Source organism: Urocitellus parryii, chromosome 7 (assembly GCF_045843805.1).
Source record: "Urocitellus parryii isolate mUroPar1 chromosome 7, mUroPar1.hap1, whole genome shotgun sequence".
Classification (NCBI taxonomy): domain Eukaryota; kingdom Metazoa; phylum Chordata; class Mammalia; order Rodentia; family Sciuridae; genus Urocitellus; species Urocitellus parryii.
Genome location: NC_135537.1, coordinates 126,543,605 through 126,564,209, shown reverse-complemented (window position 1 = coordinate 126,564,209; position 20,605 = coordinate 126,543,605). Strand labels below are relative to the sequence as shown.

The following is a 20,605-nucleotide window of genomic DNA, read 5'->3' as shown; positions in this document are numbered from 1 at the left end:
ACTTTCAGGGTCATATCTAAGAAGTCATTGCCAAGTTTGAGAAGTAGCAAAGATATACTCCTATATTTTTTTCTAAGAATTTATAAGTTTAAGACTATTATTTAAGTGTGTGATCTATTTCCAAGTGACTTTTGCATACCATGTGATATAATGGTCCAACTTGATTCTTTTGTGTGTGGAAATCTACTTGTCCCAGGACCATGTTTTGAAAAAAAAAGCTGTTCTTTCTCCACCAAATGATCTTGTCACTCTAACTGAAAATGAATCGACCATAGATATATAAGTTTACTTTTACCCTCTCAATTTTATTCCATTGGCCTGTATGCCTATCATAACTCACAGTTCACTGATGTTTTTAGTCACCAAAAGGTGATAGGAATAATTAACCCAAGTCTTCTTGCATAGATGTGTGGTTTAAAAAGATAAAGTTGTCAAATTTTAGAATCCAGAGGGGGAAAAAATAGTTAAAATTCAGTTTGGTATTTGCCTCAAGGTTCATGACTGATCAGGGGCAGAGCTGGGACTGGAACCCAAACCTCTTGACTGTCCAGGGCAATGATTGTTCTCATTCCTGGACACGGAAGGTCAGCTCGCTAGCTGTGAACCCCGGGTTTGCTTGATTTCCTTTCCCAGAGCAGTGAGATTCTGCGTTCTCCTTGACTTACTTGATCCACCGTCGTGAATGGGGGGTGGTGGCATGTGTCTGCTCTTTCCTTGACAGGCCGAGAGAAAAGAAAGCCAGCGAGGGGAAAGCATTTGGAAAATCCCAAATTGCTATATAAATGCCACTAAATGATAAGATTGCCACCTCGATGCTCTTTGAGGAAGGTTCAGCATGTCACAGGCAGCATAATGGAAGGAAACAATTCACTCCCAGACGTGTCTTTCAACGGCTGTGGCTGTCACTCCCTGAGAGGGCAGAGTGTGGGAGCTGGACTCAGGTGCAAAGGGAAACTTGGGGTGGTCTGGGCACCCAGTTGGGGAGAGCGATTTCCCCTAAATTCTTTCCATAGAGGGCAATAAGGGGGCCCTATCTACTTCTGTCTCTGCAGCGACTGGGGCATGCTGAGTCCTCAATAATGCATGTTTGGTTGTTGATGTCAGATGTTGTGTAAACAGAACCTGCTTTCTCTGGTTACTGAGACTTCTGCAGAAGGGTGGTCTCTCCCTTTCTGGCAGAGTCTGTGTGTGTGTGTGTCTCTTTCTCCCTGTATTTTTTTTTTCCAATGTTTGTAATTTCTCCCTTCCTTAAACTCCATTTGCCTTTGCTGTCTACACCATCATGTATTCTGATATTTACCTTTTTATCTTTGAATTCTGGCTTTGCTATTAAATTGCACTTTTTTTTTTTTGACTGCAGGGGTTGTGTGTTGTACTTATTTGGGTCACCAGTATTTAGTACTCAGTGTGTGTGTGTGTGTGTGTGTGTGTGTGTTTTAGATGGGGATGTTGGTCCCTCCATAATTAGTAACCTGCTGGTGAATTTGAGGCCAGGGGTGTCAGCCCTTCCCTATAGGGCTTTCCGCTGGCCAGCTGCTGTGTCTGATGTAGGTGGGTATCGGGGGGAACCAGGATTTTGAAAAGCCTGAGTTCACAGATGTGAAATGAATTAAAGAGACAGAGATAAAGAGAGAAAAAAAAAACCAAACTATAATCATAGCCTGTTAGTGTCTGTACCCACAGGCATGGCAACCTCTACCCTGTGTCCCCACTGAGACCAACACCAGATAAAGCTATGACTATTGAGAACTGAATGCCATATCTCTGTCTGTTCCTCCTACAGGTCTATGAATCAAAAAGCCTATGGAAGGAAACAAGCGACCTTCGGGGTTGTGCACACCTGCTCAGAGAATCTCATTGTGTGATCTCTTCCTTGTTTAGGGCTCTGGCTGACATCTTAAGACAACAGGGACCAATCCCCATAGCACACTGTGAAAGAGAAACTATCTCGGCAATCGATACCTCTCCCAAAGAGAACACTCCGGTCAGATCATCCTCCAAAAACCACTACACCCCTGTGCGTACGGCCAAGCAGACCCCAGGTACGTGAGAGCTGATTACTCGAATCCTGGCTGAGAATGCGGTGAAATTTTGGTGATGTTTCCTGTTCTGGTGCAGCAGGTCATGCGGGATTGTGCAATGAAGGATACCCCAGTGGACAGACAGGCTTGTGAAAGAGATTGGGGACTGTCTTCCTGGGAAGGATTTGTGATGAGAGAGACCACTGCCAGTCGTCAGTGTCTGGACCCGACAAGGGCTGGTGACTTGGGGCATCTGCAAGTTATTGAGAGGCTGGAATAAATCTCTTAAGTGAAAGGTGGCTTGGAGCAGACGTGGTGGAGTGGAGGGAGGACACGCATTCGTTTGTATGGCTGGGAGGTTTGTGCTGCCTAAGATCCTGGGTACATAAAAAGAAAGTCTGCATCCAGAGGCAGAGCTTCCTCAGCTGTTAGAATCTCAGGGAGTTCTTCCCGAGAGGAGCAATATCGTCTGTATTTTAGGGTGATCCTTTCCTGTGAGCTATGGACTTCTTTGATAAAGAGCTGTCATAGAAAAATGCAATACAGTTGTCTTTTGGTGTCTGTGGGAAATTGATTACAGGACCCAATAGGACACCAAATTTTCATGCTCAGCTCTCTTAGTATAAATGACATAGTATTGTGTCTAATTTATACCATCCTCCTGTGTACCTCAAATGATTTGATTACCAATAACACCTAATATAATGTAAACGCTACAGAAACACCATGTTGTTTAGAGAATGATGACAGTTTTAGTAAAGATACAGTTTTTAAAAAAGAGTTTTGATTCATGGTAGAATCCTGTTGGACAGAGGGTCGCAGTTGGACGCAGAACCTGTGGATGTGGAGGACAGACGGTACTTTCTCCTTTTTTACTTGTAACACTATGAAGGGAACTGGGTGGGACTTCTTTTCCTTGTCTTATGGATCAATCAATGAAACTCAAGGAAGTTTTAGTGACTTGAGCAAAGTCAAGGTATAAACAATTATAAAAACATTAGTAATATAACCTAAATATGTACTGGGCTCTTGCCCAGTGCCAGGGTCATGCTGAACATTTTGCATTTGTTTTTTTAATTTATTTGTCACAACAATTGTAGAAGTACTTGTACCATCTTTATTCTGAGAAGTGGAAGAGTTAGGGGACTTTCCCAAGGCCAACATGATCAGTAAGAAAAAAAACCAGGATTCAAACCAAAGCAAATAGCTAAGAACAGTCTGTTTTGGAAAACCACCATGTCCTTACCCAGCTGGGGACAGGAATGAAAGATCTCTGAGTGCAAATATCCTTACAAGTACATCTTGAGAAGTCACATCTCACTGTGAACATTACCAGTCCCAGACACAGCTTTTACTTGGGTGCTTGGATCTAGAACTTTTATATCTGCCACCTGTAGAGGTTTTCCAGGGGTCTGAACTAAACCTTCAATAAGGATAGACAGCCACTAGGTGGCGATAGGAGTGTCCAAGTCCAAAACTTGTCAGAGAGGGACTTAGGAGATCAAATTCGTTCTTTAACTTCTTAAACTTATTAAGTCATATTTGCCTTTAAGGTAGTATTCTTAAGTCTTTGGAGCATTCTGATAAAAGCTAAGGACATTCTCCCTTGAAAATATACATATGCATATGAATAATACATATATTCATCCAGTAGTTGTGTAGGATTTAAGGGGATTCACAGACTCCCTCCAAAGTTAGAAGTCCCAATTTTAAAGGTGAAGATGAGTGATCCGCCTTTGCATAAAGTCTAGGATGCATTTTCAGCCTTAATAGCCTAGATTCTTGAAATGGAAGCAATAAGAAAAGGAGTCTTGGCAAAAAAAAAACCAACGGTCTGGGCAGTGGTCACCTATCTGGTTGCGTGTTAGAAACAGCAAGAGAGTCCTTAAAAATGCTGAGGTACAAGCTCCTCAAATTAATCAGAGTTCCCAGGCAGTGGAGCTGACACCAGTATTTTTGAAAATCTCCTCGAGGGGATTCTAACCTGCAGCCAGGGTGAAGAATCCCTTATCCAGATGGATTCCTTCATACCCTGAGTGAAGACGCTGCATGCCAGGGATCCTCAATTTGGCTCACATTAGAGTCACCTGCAGAGCTTGAAGCATTAGGGATGACGGCGTCCTTCTCTCCAATATCATGATTTCATAGGTGTGAGGATGTGGCCTGATCTTGGGAGTGGGCAAGGTTTCAAGCTTCCCTGAATGTGAGCCACATTTTAAGAATGGGTGGATTTAGGGAATTGCCCAAAGGTGCCAGTCTAACCGATCCTTACTGTCGTTGACCACTCTGGATTCTAACCTTGATCATCTCCCCAGCTTTGAGGAAGGTGTTTTTTTTTTGTTTGTTTGTTTGTTTCCCCAAAGATGCATCATTCGAAGTTAATCTCCTCTAGGGCCTTGTTTGAAATTCTGCAACTTCAGGTCACTTTGGCATCCATCAACAGCGCCCATGGTTATTTATCCTAACCTTTCCTTTCAGTTTTCCTGTGTCTCATTTACAAGTGCCAGTTCCCAACCACTGAATCCAGGCTGATTAAGTGAACACTCTAGATTTGCCCTTAAATGCCCTTCTCTGGGCAGGAAGTTCTGTCATGTCTTCTGGTTTCCACATACACACTCTCACTTTTAGTGAGCTAAAGAGAATAGCTTACAGTCCAGTGATTCACTTCTATGTTTAAAAAAAAAATCCCTCCCTGTTTTTCTCAAATTATGACTTTCCACTTTGCTTTTCAGGATGGGAATGGTTTCCCTGGCCCAGAAAGCATCCTCAGTGGTGAAACCGAAATGTAAAAAGCAATTTCACAACAAGTTACATCTTCCATAGCTTATAACAGACACAATGCTTTCCCAAATAGCTGCTATCCTTTGCCACACAATATTGCAAATTTGAGCTGAAGTTTTAAACAGAACTTTGGATACATGTTCAAAGTGGAAATGTACTGTGATTTTGCACTCATCAAATCAACCAACCACCAACTGTAGTAAAGTGGCAAGAGTTCTTAGGGGGATATTGAGAGATCCAGAAATACCAGGAGGCATCAGAGCACATGACTGGCTTTGCTGCTCAAAACGTGTTGGTGGACTGGCTGCATTAGCATTGCCCGGGAGAGCCTCGGGCCTTTAAGATGGTAGTCTTAAATCTTTTCAGCATCTGAAAAAAAGCTAAAGACATTCTTCCTTGAAAATGTACATATACATAATGAGGTGAGATTCTACCTCACCTGCTGAATAAGAGTTTTCATTTTAGTGAACCCATCTGACAGAGTTTAAGAGTGTGGGCTGGGTTTGGGCTTTGGTACTTTCATTGTGCATGCTATCTTGGCCTTCTGGGTTTCCTGGCCTGCCATTGAGACCACTGACTCTTGCTTCCTAGAGTCATTTTATGGGTAGAAAGAGTTAAACCCAGCAGATCTTTTAAAATAGGTCCCTGTTGGCCATGATCAGGATGTGGAAGTCTATCCACAGTTTTTGGCAAAGGAGTCAAGTGAATAAGAGAAACCAAGACCTCTGGCACGGGTGTTCTGAGGTCAGGCAAGGTCCACGGAGTTGTGTCTGGGATGATAGCCCGTGGAACTCTGGTTTCTTGTGCTTATCTCCTGCATGAGGCTCATCCTCTGGGAATGAGTGAGGTTTGGGGGCCAACTTGGTCAGGGTGGTGAACATTGAAAGCACATCTTGTTTGGTTTTGAGAAGTGGAAGGAGAGTCCTGCAGGAATAATAAAAGCCATGATCACGGAAGTAGCACAAGTACTATGCATTGAGTACCTAAGATGTACGGGATGCTCTGCCAGGTACCTAGTACCCAGAATATTTCTTAGCTCTGGAAACTCATGATCTACATTGGCAGAAAGATCCTCTTTCTTGATCTAGGAGTCCAACTCATCCAGGATACCCTTCCCCATCTTTAAAGGGAGCATCATCATGGTCACTTACTTGGACATAGAAAACCGGTGAAGCCTATCTCCATTCCCCACTTCTCAAAGGTGGCTGTCTGTAGGCCCTCGCTACTCAAACTTTTGCCCATGAGCCAATGACAACTCTCTCATGGGAATCATTTGAAAACTCAGAGTCTTGAGCCCCACCCCAGACCTACTAAATCGGAGTCTGCATTTTAACCATACGCCCAGGTGATGGGTGCACACGATGCAGTTGAAGAGGACCCCTCTAGTACAGTGATTCTTAGTCTTGGCTGCCCATTGGAATTGTGAGGGGATTTCTGAAAATCCTAATTCCTGGCTGCCACCCCAGATCTTCTGATCGAATTGGTCTGAAGTAGACCCGAACATCACTGCTCATCGCGTTTTAAAAACTTCCCACCCTGCTCTCATGTTCAGCAAACTTTGAGAACTGGAAGCTCCGGAGGAGCCTTCCAAACAGGGAAAGCATCCCTTGAAGATGGTGGGATTCAGGTGCACCCACAAGATGGAGACTGGCCGGTCAGAACCAGTGGGCTCTAGTGAGGCATCCTCTCATGGCAAGTGGGGACAAAGGGAGTGGAGGACTTGGGCTTATAGGATCGAGGAGGTAAGCTTTGAATGGAGGCACCTCAGGGGTCACAGGCACAGGTACAAATATCAGAATGAATTAGAAGATCAAGCGGAACCTTTGGGAGCAGCACCAGAGCTGGTATCGCAGGTCTTCTGAGCTCAAGATCCCAGCGGCCTCCTGCGGGTTTGGTCTTCACAGACGGGGAGGAGGGGAGATCTAGCATGTCTACTTGGCCTGACCGCCTCCTGAAGAGCCTGTCTTGGGTATCTGGAGAGAATAGGGTGCCCATCCTGAGCGGTAGCCATGCGATCATACGTTGAGTTTCCAGGATGTTGATATGCAACTCCCCAGCATTGAGAGCCACATCAGCTGGAGGCAGTAGATATTTATGTCCCATCTACACACCACGGTGCATTGGATAAATGAGTCATCGGTCATCCTGCCTGTTGTCAGAGCCACAGCCTCGGATGGAGGACTCAGGAGCCAAGGAGCCTGACTCCGTAAGCTTCACTGAGACCAAGAATGATGGCTGAGCAGTGACAGGGACGCCTTGCCATCGCCCTGCCCCACCCACCACCCCGGCCCTTCTGACCCGTGCTCCCACCGCCACCTTCTGCCTCTCTCCCTGCGCTCCACACACACTGACCTTCTTAACTCTCTCTCTCCTCTTGCCATTCATGTTCTGCCCTCAAGGTATTTCCCCCTCTCAGTTCCTGTGCCCCTGAATTTTCTAGCATCAGATATTTGCTCGATGGAATTCAGTCCTGAAATGGCACCAAATTCAGAGAGGCCTCTGCTAACCCTGCCTCTGTCCCCAGCCCCTGCACCGCTCTCTTACCCCATCTGACATCAGAGATTTGTTGGCTCAGGGTGGTTTTGGTCTCTGCCCTTATCACAGTGTAGGGTCCATGTAGGAAAGGGTCTCAACTGTTCATCACCGTGGGATCCTAGAACCAAGAACATCCACCGGAAGGTCCTAGCTTCTTAGTAACAGAGCAGAGAGCGCATGGATGACAACCTAGTCTTTTACTTGGAGGGATGCAGGAGCCAAAGCAAGGCAATAGGTTACACAGCTGCATGCTGAAGACCTGTCAAGGTTGCACATCTGTTCCGTAGCCCTTTCTGCAAAGCAGGTGTGGAGTTGGTCACCAGGTGGGTTGCTGAGCTGGGTGGCCCTGGTTTCCAGTGCCCAGGCTTCTTACCAAGTCCCAGGGTCTCTCTCTTTTCCTTCAGGAGGGGACCCAAACTTCCCTGCTCAGTACAGGCAGAAGCTGGGAGCTTAACATTCATGGCTGGGCTCAGAGAGGCCATAACCCCTGCAGCTGAACTCTGGAAAACATCTGGTGAACCTCAGCCTCTTAGGGGAAATGGGATTTTTTTCTCTTCTCAATTATCCCCAAGGAAACAGAACAGTTTTGTTCTAGAGATGATCGCCTTGGAAGACTTAGGGGATGGTGAGGTCTGTCAGCCCAACTGTACGTGGCTTGTGGGCAAACTGAGGCACAGGAGGGTCACCTAAGTGGGAGGCGATACAAATGGAAGTATCAAGTGTTTTGGAGCAGTCTCTGGCACAAGGAGAACACTCTTTGAGGTGTATACTGTCTGATATGTTGATCTCCGTTCGCATGTGGCTGTTGAGTGCTAATCACTGAAATCAAGTTTACCTCTTTTTATATTTTTCATGCAACTACTAAAAAATGTAAAAGTTTGTATGTGGCTCACGTCTGCGATTCAGATTGTTTTTTCCATGGGATGAAGCTGATATCAATGTCAGGAGCATGGAGGGTCCACTTGAATTCAAGTTTCAGTCATGAACAGAGCCATCCCTGTCCCTTACGGGCTTCTGGGGTATCCGAGGAGGAGATGGAACAGGTAGCTGTGTGACGTGTTAGAGGAACACCGGGGAGAAGGAGTGGCCTTTGGTAACTTGAGCCTGTGTCTGACAGGTGATGAGGAGGATGCGGTCACAGGCAGATCTGGAGGGAGATACTTTCCAGGAAGAGAGAACAACAGATAGAGAGTGCCAAAGTCCTGAGGTGGAAGCAAAACTGGCTTGTTCAAGAAATAGGAAAGGTGACACAGTTGTGTGGGGAATGAAGGAGTGGGCGGTCATGATGAGATCAGGGGTCGGCCTGGGCCAGGCACTCCTTCAGGGTCTTGGAGATCCCAGTGAGGAGCATGGATTTCATGTGCTGATCTGATTTCTGTTTCCACGCCAGCGTCCTGGACCAGGCAGCCAGTTCACCTTTCTAACAGCCTGGTGGGCCGGTGGAGAACTTTCTTCTTCCTCCACAGGAAGACTTTGTCCGGTGAAGGGCTCAGGTGAGCAGCAAAAGGTTCAGAAGCAGACCAATCAGGATCCAGCTCCCACCTCAGCTTGGACAACCTGGGCATTATTAAACCAGGGCTCTGACCCAGGGGCTGGTCAATTTTTTTCTGCAAAGGGTGAGATCCCCAGTGTTTTCAGCTATGTGAGCCATACGGTCTCCGTGGCAAGTGCCCATTTCTGAAATATTCGGGGCAAAAGCAGCCACAGGTGAGTGAGGGGCGGATCTGTTTTCCCCATAAGATGATGTTTACAAACAACAGGGAGTGGGCTGACTTTGGTCCATGGGCTCTAGTTTCCCAATCTCTCTTGGAAAGCCATAACCACCTTCGATGTGACATTTCTTTATGTAGAAAATGAGGGTGGAGTCTCATTCCTTGTGGGGCTACGGTGGGGTGTCATGGCAAACATGGAGCTCAGGGGTGCTCTATAAATGTACAGCTCCGATCCCCTCTGGCCTCTCTTGATCCTCTGGCCAGGCTGAATCTTGGTCTTGATTGTTTTAGCTGTTGAAATTAGGAGGGCTGATGACTGAACCTTGTCACAGCAGACACCTCCAGAAGATCTCCAGGTGTGCCCAGGTGCTATGGTGGGGATGTGGTTCATCCCCCAAGGGTTCATGTATAGGACACTTGTTCCCCAATGTGGTAATGTGAGAGATGGTGAGATCTTTAAGTGGTAAAAAGGGGTTAGATTGTTGGGTCATTGCCCTCAAAAGGGATGAAGGCAGTTCTTGTGGAAACTTGAGTTAGTTCTTTAGAGAAGTTGTTATATAAAGAACAAGATTGGTCCTTTCCCTTTCTTTGGCTTCTGTCTGGCCATGTGATCCCCACCCCTCTCTCATGTGCCTGCTGTTGTGATGTCATCCCCCATGAGGTCCTCACCAGAGCCAAGCTGATGCCAGCACCATGCTCTTGAACCTCTAACACTGTGAGCCCATTAAACTTTTTATCTTTATAAAGAACCCCAGCTCAGGTATTTTGTTATAGTCACAGAAAATGAATGAATTCAGAGTCTCAGTTCTCTGACCTTCTTGGTGGTTTTATCCACTTCTTGATGATGATGTAGAAAATGTGCTTATCAGATCTACAAGGGTCACATCATTAAGAGGGTTGGCGGTAACCCCTTGCACAATGACAGATCCAGGATGTAAAATGTCTTGAAGGACATGAGCTCTCCCAAGGTTACATTGAACAAGCCTCCTCTGCTATTCAGGACTCACCATCCCACCTGTACCTTGGATCCTATTCACTTCTGGCCCATAGACACCTTCCTCCCTTGACTTACTTCATTCTCCCTTTGCCAACATCCTTCTCTGCTGCTCTGTGCCTTCAACATGTGAATGGGCTCAGCTCTGCACCTTTACCCAGAAGGATGAGCCCACCCTCCACCTCCCACTCATCTCACTCCTGTTTCTGACAACTGAGTTTGGCAAAAGAGTTGTCTATACCTGCTGCCTCCAAGCCTCTCTCCTGCCCACTCCTCAGCCCATCCCCAACTGCTCCGCAGCATCCTTCACACAGCTGGTCTCTGATGTCAGCTGAGCTCTCTGTTTCCTGAATGCTGACTCCCTCCTCTAGCCCCAGTGCCCTTGTGAGCTGCAAAGAGACCGTGGAGAGCACTGACAAAGAGTGTCGGCCCCGATCCCAGCTCTGCCCTTCCTCCGGCGGAGCCCCAAATCCCTCTGTGCAGTCTCTCTGTGCCTCAGTTTCCTGGTCTGAGAACCAGGGATAAGAATGTCCACCATGTGCTCCGAGGCTGTCTGCATTTCCCGGGGGGTGTTCAGCTCCCTCCTCCATCCCCCTGCGTGGCTCCGTTCCTGACACACCTTGAGCTGTCCAATAAATATTCATGAAGTGAACACACACTAAAGATCGAATATTTACGTTAGAAGACCCAGTAAGTCCTGAGGGGGAACAGCAGGTCATGTGTGAGAGTCACAGTGGTGGAGCCGACTCTTTGTTCAGTGTGAACCAACAGAGTAAGTCGGTTCTGGAAACAGCTGCCATCAGGCTGCATGGGAAGAACCTCCTTTGTCACCTAAAGAGGTTTCAAACCGATATGACTTCGATGCAAAGTGTTTCCCAAAGGTGTGTGTGTTGAAGTCTTGATTCCCAGCCCAACACCAATGTCCAAGGTGGGGCTTGGGGGAAGCGATTGGATCCTGAGGACTCTGACCTTTGGATTAATTCGATGGTGTTGTGGGAGGTAGTGGGCACTGCAGCAGGTGGGACCTAGTGGAGGAAGAGGGTCACCAGGGGTCTTCTCTGGAAGGGGGTTTCTTGTCCTGGGGTTTCCTCTCTCTCTGTCCTGCCTTCCCACCATGATGATCTCAGCTCAGGCCCAAAGCAGGAGCCATCTGATGGAGGAAACTGTAAGCGGAAATCATTCTTTCCTCCTCTAAGTTGCTTGTATTGGGTGTTTGGGCCACGGCAATGAACAGCTGATGAACACACATGCCTGCTGTTCTCCTGGCTAGTGGGTGACACCTGAGTAGCTGAGTGCTGACCGTAGGCAGGCCCTGTGCTGGAACCGGCCCGGACACGGGTATTGTCACCTGTATAGAAAAAGGGAGGCGTCAGGGGCACGGAGGGATGGAGCAGCCACAGGTGAACGAATGGCAGAATGTGAGTCCGCCCTGGCGCAGCCCAACCCAGAATTCATCCTCACTTCTCTTGGGATCCTGTGACCCCAGGCTCAGTGCCCAGGCAGGTCCAAATCTCCCTCCATTCTTCGCGCCAGACTTATCCTGAAAGGAAGAGGTATCCCACTCGGTGCCACCATTCAGAAAGGGAGTCCCAGCTGGGGATGTCCCTCAGGGGGAGAGCACTTGTCGGCACGCATAAGGCCCTGGGTTCGATTCCTATCATTACAAAACCAGAAAGGGAGTCCTGAGTCCCCGTCCTCCAATGCTTGGGAGCAAATTGCTTTTCTCAACTCCTTGGAACAGGTGTGCCCAGAAGCAGTGCTCCAGAAGCCAGAAGAGGTGCCCTTGCTTTGTCCGGGCTACTGGGCCCCACATGTCCTCCCTACCCGGAAGGCCGTGTCCTGCAGGGTGGCAGCATAGGCTTGGCCAGCTTGGCCAGGGAGGGCCTGTTTCTTGGCCCTCCCATGAAGGTGGCAGTCGGAGTCGGGGGCAGACAGAGCCTGGTGGCACCACATGGCCAGGGAGAAAGGCGCGTCCCTGAGCTGGCCCACTCATGACGCCCTGGGCTTCCCCAGGGGGCGGGGGGATTTAGACTATGTTGTGGCTGTTCCCAAAATGAGGTGTGGGTGGGAGGGACAGCCAGAGCACAGGGTTAGAGTTCACCATGACCTCCATGAGCTGGCAAAACTGAGGAACCCAGACAGCAGAGTGCAGGGACAAGAGCAAGAGGGTGCTGGGCGGGGGCAGCAGGGAGCAGCAGGATGCAGGGAGGACAGCATGGGCCTCGGGGCTGTGGAGGGGCTCTCCGTCCATTTTCTGTTGCTGTGACAGAGTACCTGAGACGGAGTTATTTATGAAGGAAAGAGGTTTATGTAGCTCCTGGTTCTGGAGCCTGGGAAGTTCAAGAGCATGGCACTGGCATCTGCTTGATATCTGGGGTGGAGACTCGGTGCTTCTTCAATTCACGGCAGGAAATGGAAGGACAAATGGACATTTTCAGAAGAAAGAAAGGGCGGGAAGAATTCCCATCCTGCAAGAAAGGCATTATTAAATCCATTCGTGAGGGCTTGGTCCCTGTGACTGGAACACCTCCTGCTAGGTCCCCGCCTCCCAATATGGCCATACTGGGGAACTAAGGCTTCAACACATGGACTTTGAGGGGACACACTCATACCATGGCAGAGGGTAAGGGCTCTCAGCAACAGAGAGACCCAGCCTTTAGCTGAGTGGCCTTCCTTTTCCTCAGGAAGCTGAATATACATTGTCTGCACAGAAAAGAATATTTGGGAACCAAAGGGGCAGGGGTCAGCGACATTTAGCCGCCCAGACCCAGATGTGCAGCGCCAACTGTGTACCGAACACCCGTTAACGACCTGAAGGAGCTTGAAGATGGTCAAGGCCCATCCTGGACTCCGTGACCACAGAAGCTTAAATTCAAGAGCAAAAAAGACAAGACTGGAGCTAAGCCACAAACCCAGCTCCAGTCTTGTCTTTTTGCTTTTGGCACTGGGTTCCATCCTCAGCACCACATGAAAATAAATAAATAAAATAAAGGCATTGTGTCCATCTGCAACTTTAAAATAATTTTTTTTAAAAAGAGAGACAAGACCACCCAAAACCAGAGAGAGAGAGAGAGAGAGAGAGAGAGAGAGAGAGAGAGAGAGAGAGAGAGAGAGAGGTCATTGGCCCTGCAGTGGCCCCACCAGAATTGCAGGCTGTGAATATTCAGAGGGAGGCTGCTCTGCTCAGGATGGGCATTGCAGTGTGTGAAGGGCAGGTTCGGATTAAATGACCTGGAGGATGGTGGAGGGCATCCCTGGAAGGTGCTCATCTGGGGTCCACAAGAGCTCCGAGGGTGCAGATGCTTTAAGGGACCCTAAGTTCACAAGAGGGAGAGGAGATTGATTCCTTTGGAAAGGTTGGTTGTCATTCTTCCATCAACAGACTGCAGTGATTAAAGAATTGGGACAAAGGCCAGGAAGGAACTGGAACTCTGTGTACTAGTGGAGCAGCCTGCTCTGAGCAGGGGGATTTGTTTCCTCCTTTAAGCATATGGGCCATGTCCCTGTGGCGGGGGGTGGGAGGCCTGGGGGAAGGGGTGGGTGTCCTGCTCTGGAGGCAGCATATGGCTCTCTGGGGCTAAGACATAGGGTTGGGTAAGATTCGATCTTCCAACGGGGTTTGAAGAAGAGGTTTGTGACAACCTAAGGGGAGAAACTTGCAGAGGGGGTGACACGAGGACCTCATCCATGAGCGAGAAAAGCGGGAAACCAGGTTGGATCTCAAGGTGCACGGATCCCTTCATTCATTCCAAGTAAATTTGGTCCCTTACCTGGTGTCAGAGGCTGAGGATATGGGAGTGAAGAAAAGTCCCCAGTCTCCTGGCATTTATATTAAGCTAAAGGAGACAGAAAATAAACCCATAAATATTTTATCTAAAGTCAGGCAATGGGGAGGTGCTTTGAAGAGAACAGAGTAGGGGAAAGGAGGTGGAATTCTCCTTGGGAAGTGGTATCAAGGAGCCTTATTTGAGGAAGGATCGATGGAGTAGAGACCCAAATGACTGAGCCACTTGTGACCACCCGGAGAAAGAGTGTAGGGTGGAGGTGAGATCATGTGGGATATGTGTGGGCAGCAAGGGGTCAGGGTGGGCAGCCTGGGGAGAGCTGGGGTAGAGATGCTGGTGGGGGTTGAAGTCAGAAAGGTGCAGCATGGTGGGTATGGTGGAGCCAGGGTGGAGTGTGTGGCAGAGGAGTGATCCTCTCTAACTTGCATTTTAAAACAATCCCTCTGGCCGCCATATTGAGAACAGACCTTGACAGGTAGGTACTGATGAGAGAGAATGGCTTGGGGTTGAAGCCCTTGTACCATCTAGGTGATGGGAGGGAAGGGGAGGCTTGCTCTAGAAAGTGCTGGAGAAAGACCCAACTTCAGGTTAATTTGTTTATTTTTAATTCCTTATTTTGACCCATTCCCAATCAATGGGTCATTTGTAAGAATGATACAATGAATGCCCATTGTATCATTGCTGGTGGTTAATAGTCTATTGAATTTGCATCTCTCTCTCTCTTCCTCCTCCTCCTCTTCTTTCTCATTATCATTATCATCAACATCATCAGCATCATCACCACCACCATCACCACCACCATCACTAACACTGTTACCACCATCACCATTATTCCAGAACTGTGTGAGAACCAGTTACCTATGTCATGACTCTTCCTTCTTCAAATTCCTCAGCAGGTATTTTCTCAGTTCACGGATGTTCTCTTACATAACCATGATAGAATCACCAGATGTATGATTCTTGTCATTGTTTGATAGAATCACCAGATGTATGACTCTTGTCATTTGTTATCTAACAAAGAACTCGGGATTTCTTTGCAGGCAGAAAAGACAGCATTCGTTGATGGAATATATGGAGGGTATGAGGGGAAGATAGGTGAGATTGGCCAGGTCTGGGTGAGGACTTAGAAAGAGTAACTGAGAGTTCTTACCCGGAAGAAAATCAGGAGAGGTCTGGGTGTTGGCCAGGGAGTTGAACTGAGGGCTCTGGTTCTCCAGGGGGATGTTGCCAGAGCAGTCAAAGCATCTGCTTGCTTGCTTGCTTGGTCTCTTTCTGTCTTGGTCTCTCTTCTTCACACCCACACTGCACCATGTGTTCATATATAGACTTACTTTTCCCCCAGCTATCTAGACCATGAGTGCAGACCTGGGTATATCTCACCACTCATCTCTCTAAACAGTCCAATGATGACACATTCAGCTGTAAGTGCGTTGATTACAGGGACGTATCTACTTTGTTCACCATATTTACAATGCTCTGTGTGTTTTTCATAGACCTTGGCCCTTGACAGCCATTCAAAACTGTTTCTTAAATAAGAGTTGGACAGAATGACTTACTCTTATTTAACACAGTAGACAGGGTACAACAATTATGATCATGTATGCTTGCAAATGACCGAGTTTCTAAACTAGTGGCTGTTGATACATAAAGAGAAGTTTTTGTCTTTCTCTGCTATGAAAGAAGCCAGTCCAGAGCTGGTGTGGCTGTACATTGTAAGGGACCAGCCGTCTCCTCTCTGCTGTCTCTGGCTTCCTAAGTATCATGGCCCAAGATGACTGTCCAAGTTCCTGCCACTTTGTCTGCAAGGGAGAAAGGCCCGACGAGACCATGTCCCATTTCTTTATGGGCAAGGGCCATACCACTCTCGCTTCACATTAGCCAAGGTAGTCTTTATTTTAGGTAACCAAGTGAGCAGTTAAAATCGGAGAGCTCTTTGACAAGAGGAGAAAGGCTCATGGAGGAGAGTTGGCAGTCTGTGTCACAGTGTAGCCCAGGAGGGGACTATGCAATGTTTTCTACCAGGGACCACGGTGCAAAAAGTCATCAGGTGAAATGAACCACTGTGCTACCCTGTGTTTCCCACCGTGAACACCCGTAGTTTTGTCCTTAAATGGACTGTGAATGCACAGGAGGGACAAGGCCACTGGACGCCTCTGGAGACATGGATGAGAGTATTGAGAGTGTCGTGTTGTCTGCTGTTGGATTCTGACACAGAATGTTACCCAACAGCAGCCCAACGCATCTGGGGTTGGAGTGTGTCCCCACCTGTGTCCTGCACTGAGGTCCTTGACATCGAAGCCCATGACCATTTCATCTTTGGGTCTCTGTGCCTTTGCTCCGTGACCTCAGAGTCTCTTACCTGGCGTCCTATCCCTTTGTGCTCCATGAAGAGAGGGCAACCAACTTAGATCCTTCAGAAGTTTTGCAAGATGCCACAAAACCAGTTTTTCCTAAATAGAATATGTATGGAGGTTTTGCCAGAACTACCTAGAAAGTATGTTGATGTGGCCCTTTGCCTTATCCCCACCCGCCTAGCTGCAAGGAGGTGGGAACGGTCTCTCCTGCATCCAGACCACACAGTGGGAGGGAGGCAGCCACAGCCGGGTGAAGACCCACGTTTATCCCTCCCTCTCTTCTCCAGTCTGATCTGTATTCTAGCTTCGTATTTCCCTTTGTGTGTGTGTTTAGCTTAGGGATTTATCACCACAGCTTAGATCTGGGATGAAATAGATAAGCCTGCACTTTAATAAATGTGGCATTTCTTTTCCCGTAAGAATTAGATTAAAGGAAATGGGGCCTCTAAGGAGGCTGGCAGGGCAGCAAGGTGGAGCTGGGTGACGAAGGCAGGCAGTAGACACCAGCACCAAGTGGCTTGGGGATGGGGAACCCTGGAGCTCAATGTGGGGGCCACTCTCCAGGGGTGTGGTTTGGCTTTCCCTTGGTACAGACACAGCCCTGTGTCTCCCATGCAAATGATCTTAAATGGCAAAGGCTTGCATTTGCTATCCACCCTAACCCCTGGTGAGCAGTTTAGGGTCCCAGCCGGACACTTTCCTCTGGTAGAGCTGTGAGCACATTTCCCACTGGCAAATCGTTTGCAGAGGTGCTAGGTGAGGATTGAAGGGCTGCCGATCTCTACCAGGCCACGATTTCAGCTCCAGGGCAACCCCAGGAGCACCCTAACAGTGGAAAGAGTGGGTGATCCCTTTAACCTTGAGCAAAGACAAGGCTGAACTCCTCTGCCTCAGTTTGCTTTCTCTCTGTGTGAGATGACCAGGATCTCCTTCTTAGAATGGGATGGAGATACTGAACAACAAACGTAAAGCAACCAGCAGGGTCCGGTGTTCTTATTGTGGAATTGGGATCAGTGATGCAATCAGAGGCTTTACCTCTCCATACCTTTGAGACAGGGAGCTCTGCCATCTCCTTTGGCCCAGGTGAATCCAACTCCCTAAGAGAAGGCGACTGGGTGGAATGCTGTGAAGTCAGTCATATGATCATCTCTGTTATCACCTCCAGCTGAAGCTTAGGGAGAGGCCAGCTGGCTTGTTCAAGGTCAAACGGTTTGTCCTGGCAAATGGTTTGTAGAGCTTTTAAGACAGGTTCCCCAACTTCCTGGCCAGGCCCTGTCTCCAGCCCTCCTATTATTATTATCATTATCATTTTTTTTCCCTTCATCACCATAAGGTCAACGTGACCAAGAACAGCACAGAACAGAGAGAGAAAGAGAGAGAGAAAGACAGAGAGACCAGGTCAGGGTAATGACCTGTATTTTCAGTTTTCATTAGCAGGCTCTCTCGCTCTCAGGGCTGCTCTGGGCAAACACCTGGCTCCTTCGTTCCCTGTCAAAGAAGCTCCTGATGACTTTGAGAGCCATGAAGGTTGAGCTGAGGCTGGCCGCAACCTCAGACCCGTGGGCTGCAGTGAGTCAGAGGGCTGGGTAGGCGTGCTGAGCCGTGTTGTGCTCTAAAGAGAAGGAGGGAGATGTTTTCTCTATCCACAGTCTTAATTAGGAGCCATTGAATCTCCAATCTCCATCCAGTCTTGGTAGATTTTCTGTTTTTTTTGTTTGTTTTGTTGTTGTTGTTGTTGTTGTTGATGCTACGAAAAGGTTTGCTTAAGGGCCTTGTGACTTCTTTCTGGAAGTGACCTCTGGGTATTGGATGGGTCTGATAAAAATGTGCTCCAGGTAGATTGGGATTCTTTAGCCCATCCTCCAACAAAAGTACATATAGTCTCCCCACTGGATTCTGGCAGTGTGGAAAATACTGTGTAAATGAATGGAAGGAACCATGGGCCTCCCTTTCCCCTGGAGAACATCCAGTCTGAGTTAAACAAGAGGTGGACACGTGTCAAGCTAAATGGCATGGATAGCAGTTACAAGAGTTGAAAATTGGTAAACGATTGTGGTTCTAGGAATGTTCCTTTATTATCCTTTGGAATAAGGTGCTGCCCTTAGTGTTTGGAGATTGAGGCTGTGATACATCTATCAGCCATCATGAATTGAAGGGGCAGAGGAGTGTCCTGTGTCCTACAGGTATGAGTTGACCCACGTGTGTCCACGTACACGGCAGGGCACTGCAACCTCATTTATTCTCTGAGGCTTGGTTGAGTGCCTTCTGCATACCAGGCACTGTGCCAGAAGTTGGCATGATCCAAGTTGGCAGCCTGAGAGGTGTTGGATATTGACAGTGACCTTGACCTTGGATAGTCTGAACACTGGGGAGGGATGGGCCAGGAGAGCAGTAGACGAATTAAGGCAAACCGTCAGAGTAGAACATCAGGCTTCACAGGACAGGGAATGGACCTGTCCTTCTGAATCAGTGAGCTCATGCTAGGGGTGGTTTGTAGGAAAGAGAGTTAAGGAAAAGGGTTGGAAAACAATATGGAAGTTGTGGATGCCAGGAACTGTTGGAGGGGAACATTTGAAAGGAGCATCGCCTCAAGAGTATTTTTCATATTCATTTTATTCTCACCTTTTAAAAAGAGCTGAGCATTTCAACTTGTGATTGTTTGTCATTGCTAGTGTATAAAGTTAGGATTAATGGTTAGATCATAGCCTTATCACCTGCCATCTTGCAAATTCCCTTTGTTCATTTTAGGAGCTTTTTCATAGTCTCTTTAGGATTTTCTGCAAAGACAATTATGTCATGGCGAGTAAAGCTAGTTTTAGTTCTTCTTTTCTTGCTCATAAGCCTTTCATTGGGTATTCTTGCCTTATTTCCTTGGGTAGAACTTTCTGGATCATATTGAATGGAGGTGGTGAAAACCTTCCTTCTATCTTTGGGGGAAAGCAGTCAGTCTTTCACACTGTGGTGTTAGCTCTGTGTTTTTTCAGAGATGACCTTTAGCAAGCTGAGAAAGTTTTTTTTAAATTTATTTTTTCTTCTTTCTTTTGGCTTGTTTGTGGAGAATGGATGTTGGATTGGGTCAGGTGTTCTAATTGGTATCTATGGGGATGTCACGGTTTCTCCTTTTAAGTCTGTTAGGATGTGACGAATGTTGCCTGGCTTCGTAGGCTAAACTAACCTTGCATTCCTGGGAGAAACCCTGCTTGGTCATAAATGTCATGTCATTTTTATCTATTTTCAGATTTGGTGTGCTAAAATTTTGTTAAGAACTTTTCGTGTCACTGTTTATAAAGTACTAGGTAACCTCCCTTACTTAAGTAAGAGTGGGTTATGTAATTGGTATCGTTTGGAATTATGTTTAGCCTCGAGTAGCAAAAAAACTAGCCAATTATGGCTTAAAAAAATCAAGGTTGTTTCTGAGCTAATCAGAAATGCAAAGGTAAGACCATTTCTAGAGTCGGGTCAGCAGCTCAGCATGGCCTCAGAGTACCAGACTTTTCCCATCTCTTCTTCCATCATACTTAGTGATTTGCTTTCCTTACCTATGTATATTTCCTCATGATTGCAAAGTGGCTGTCCTAACTCCAGACTTTATATCAACCTTTCAGGCAACAGGTAGGAGGAAAGAGAAGTGCCAGCGACCCTTATTTAGCTGGGCACAGTGATGCCCTGAATGACGTGGATTTTTTCTTAGCAAGAAAGAAGCAGGAAAAATGAACCATTGGTGGAGAACTCCTATTGTGTTCCATCTTTTGGTTGAACTTTCTTCTCTTTTCTTATGGGTTCAGGTCAGACTTCCTCTTTGAAAAGCGGCTCTGGGTTCTGTGCTCACGGTAACAACTCTCTCTCTCATAGAGGAATCTGGATGTCCTTTGGGAAAACAGGGCATTTTTGAATGACTCGATGAATGTGGAGTCACACTTCCATGATGACTTTGTCACAGACACGATCCCATTTAAAATGCACAGACGTCGTAAGATAAGGTATCATCCTCTCCATCCTTCAAGGGAGAAAACTGACCCCCAGGAAGTTTGGTGATGTGTTCTACCCAGACCCTCCTTGTGCACGCTCCACCTGATGCTCTACCTCTACTACTTCTTACCAGGTCCTGAGCAGATGCTGCCCTCCCACGGCCTCACTGCTCTGCTTTCTTGACTGAGCCCTCCCCAGCCGACCTTGCAGCCTGCTGCTCAGCTCAGCATGCTGCATGCTGGATGTGCTGCCATTTCCCTAACACATGTGGCATTTCACTGATAGGAAATCAACAAGGGACAAAAGCTCAGAAAACAGTCGTGGCATTTCAGCTTTCATTGACAGCACCCTCCGATAGGGCCATGCACCTCCCAGGTAACTCTTGCCAGGTAAGTTCGCAGTCAGGGCTGCCGCCTGCTTGCTTTGGTTGGATCTGAGAAACTTCAGACGCGTT

The 20,605-nt window shown here is 47.4% G+C and overlaps 1 protein-coding gene across 3 annotated transcripts in view; it reads left to right on the top strand.

Moving 5' to 3' along the window:
- Shisa6 (shisa family member 6) overlaps positions 1 to 20,605 on the top strand; it is a 279,496-nt gene that overhangs the window by 19,508 nt on the left and 239,383 nt on the right. For all 3 annotated transcript variants that reach the window (XM_026390669.2, XM_026390668.1, XM_026390667.2), the window contains exon 2: positions 1,882 to 2,042. In XM_026390669.2, the coding sequence (XP_026246454.1) occupies positions 1,882 to 2,042 (161 nt within the window). The remainder of the gene's footprint in view (positions 1 to 1,881; positions 2,043 to 20,605) is intronic.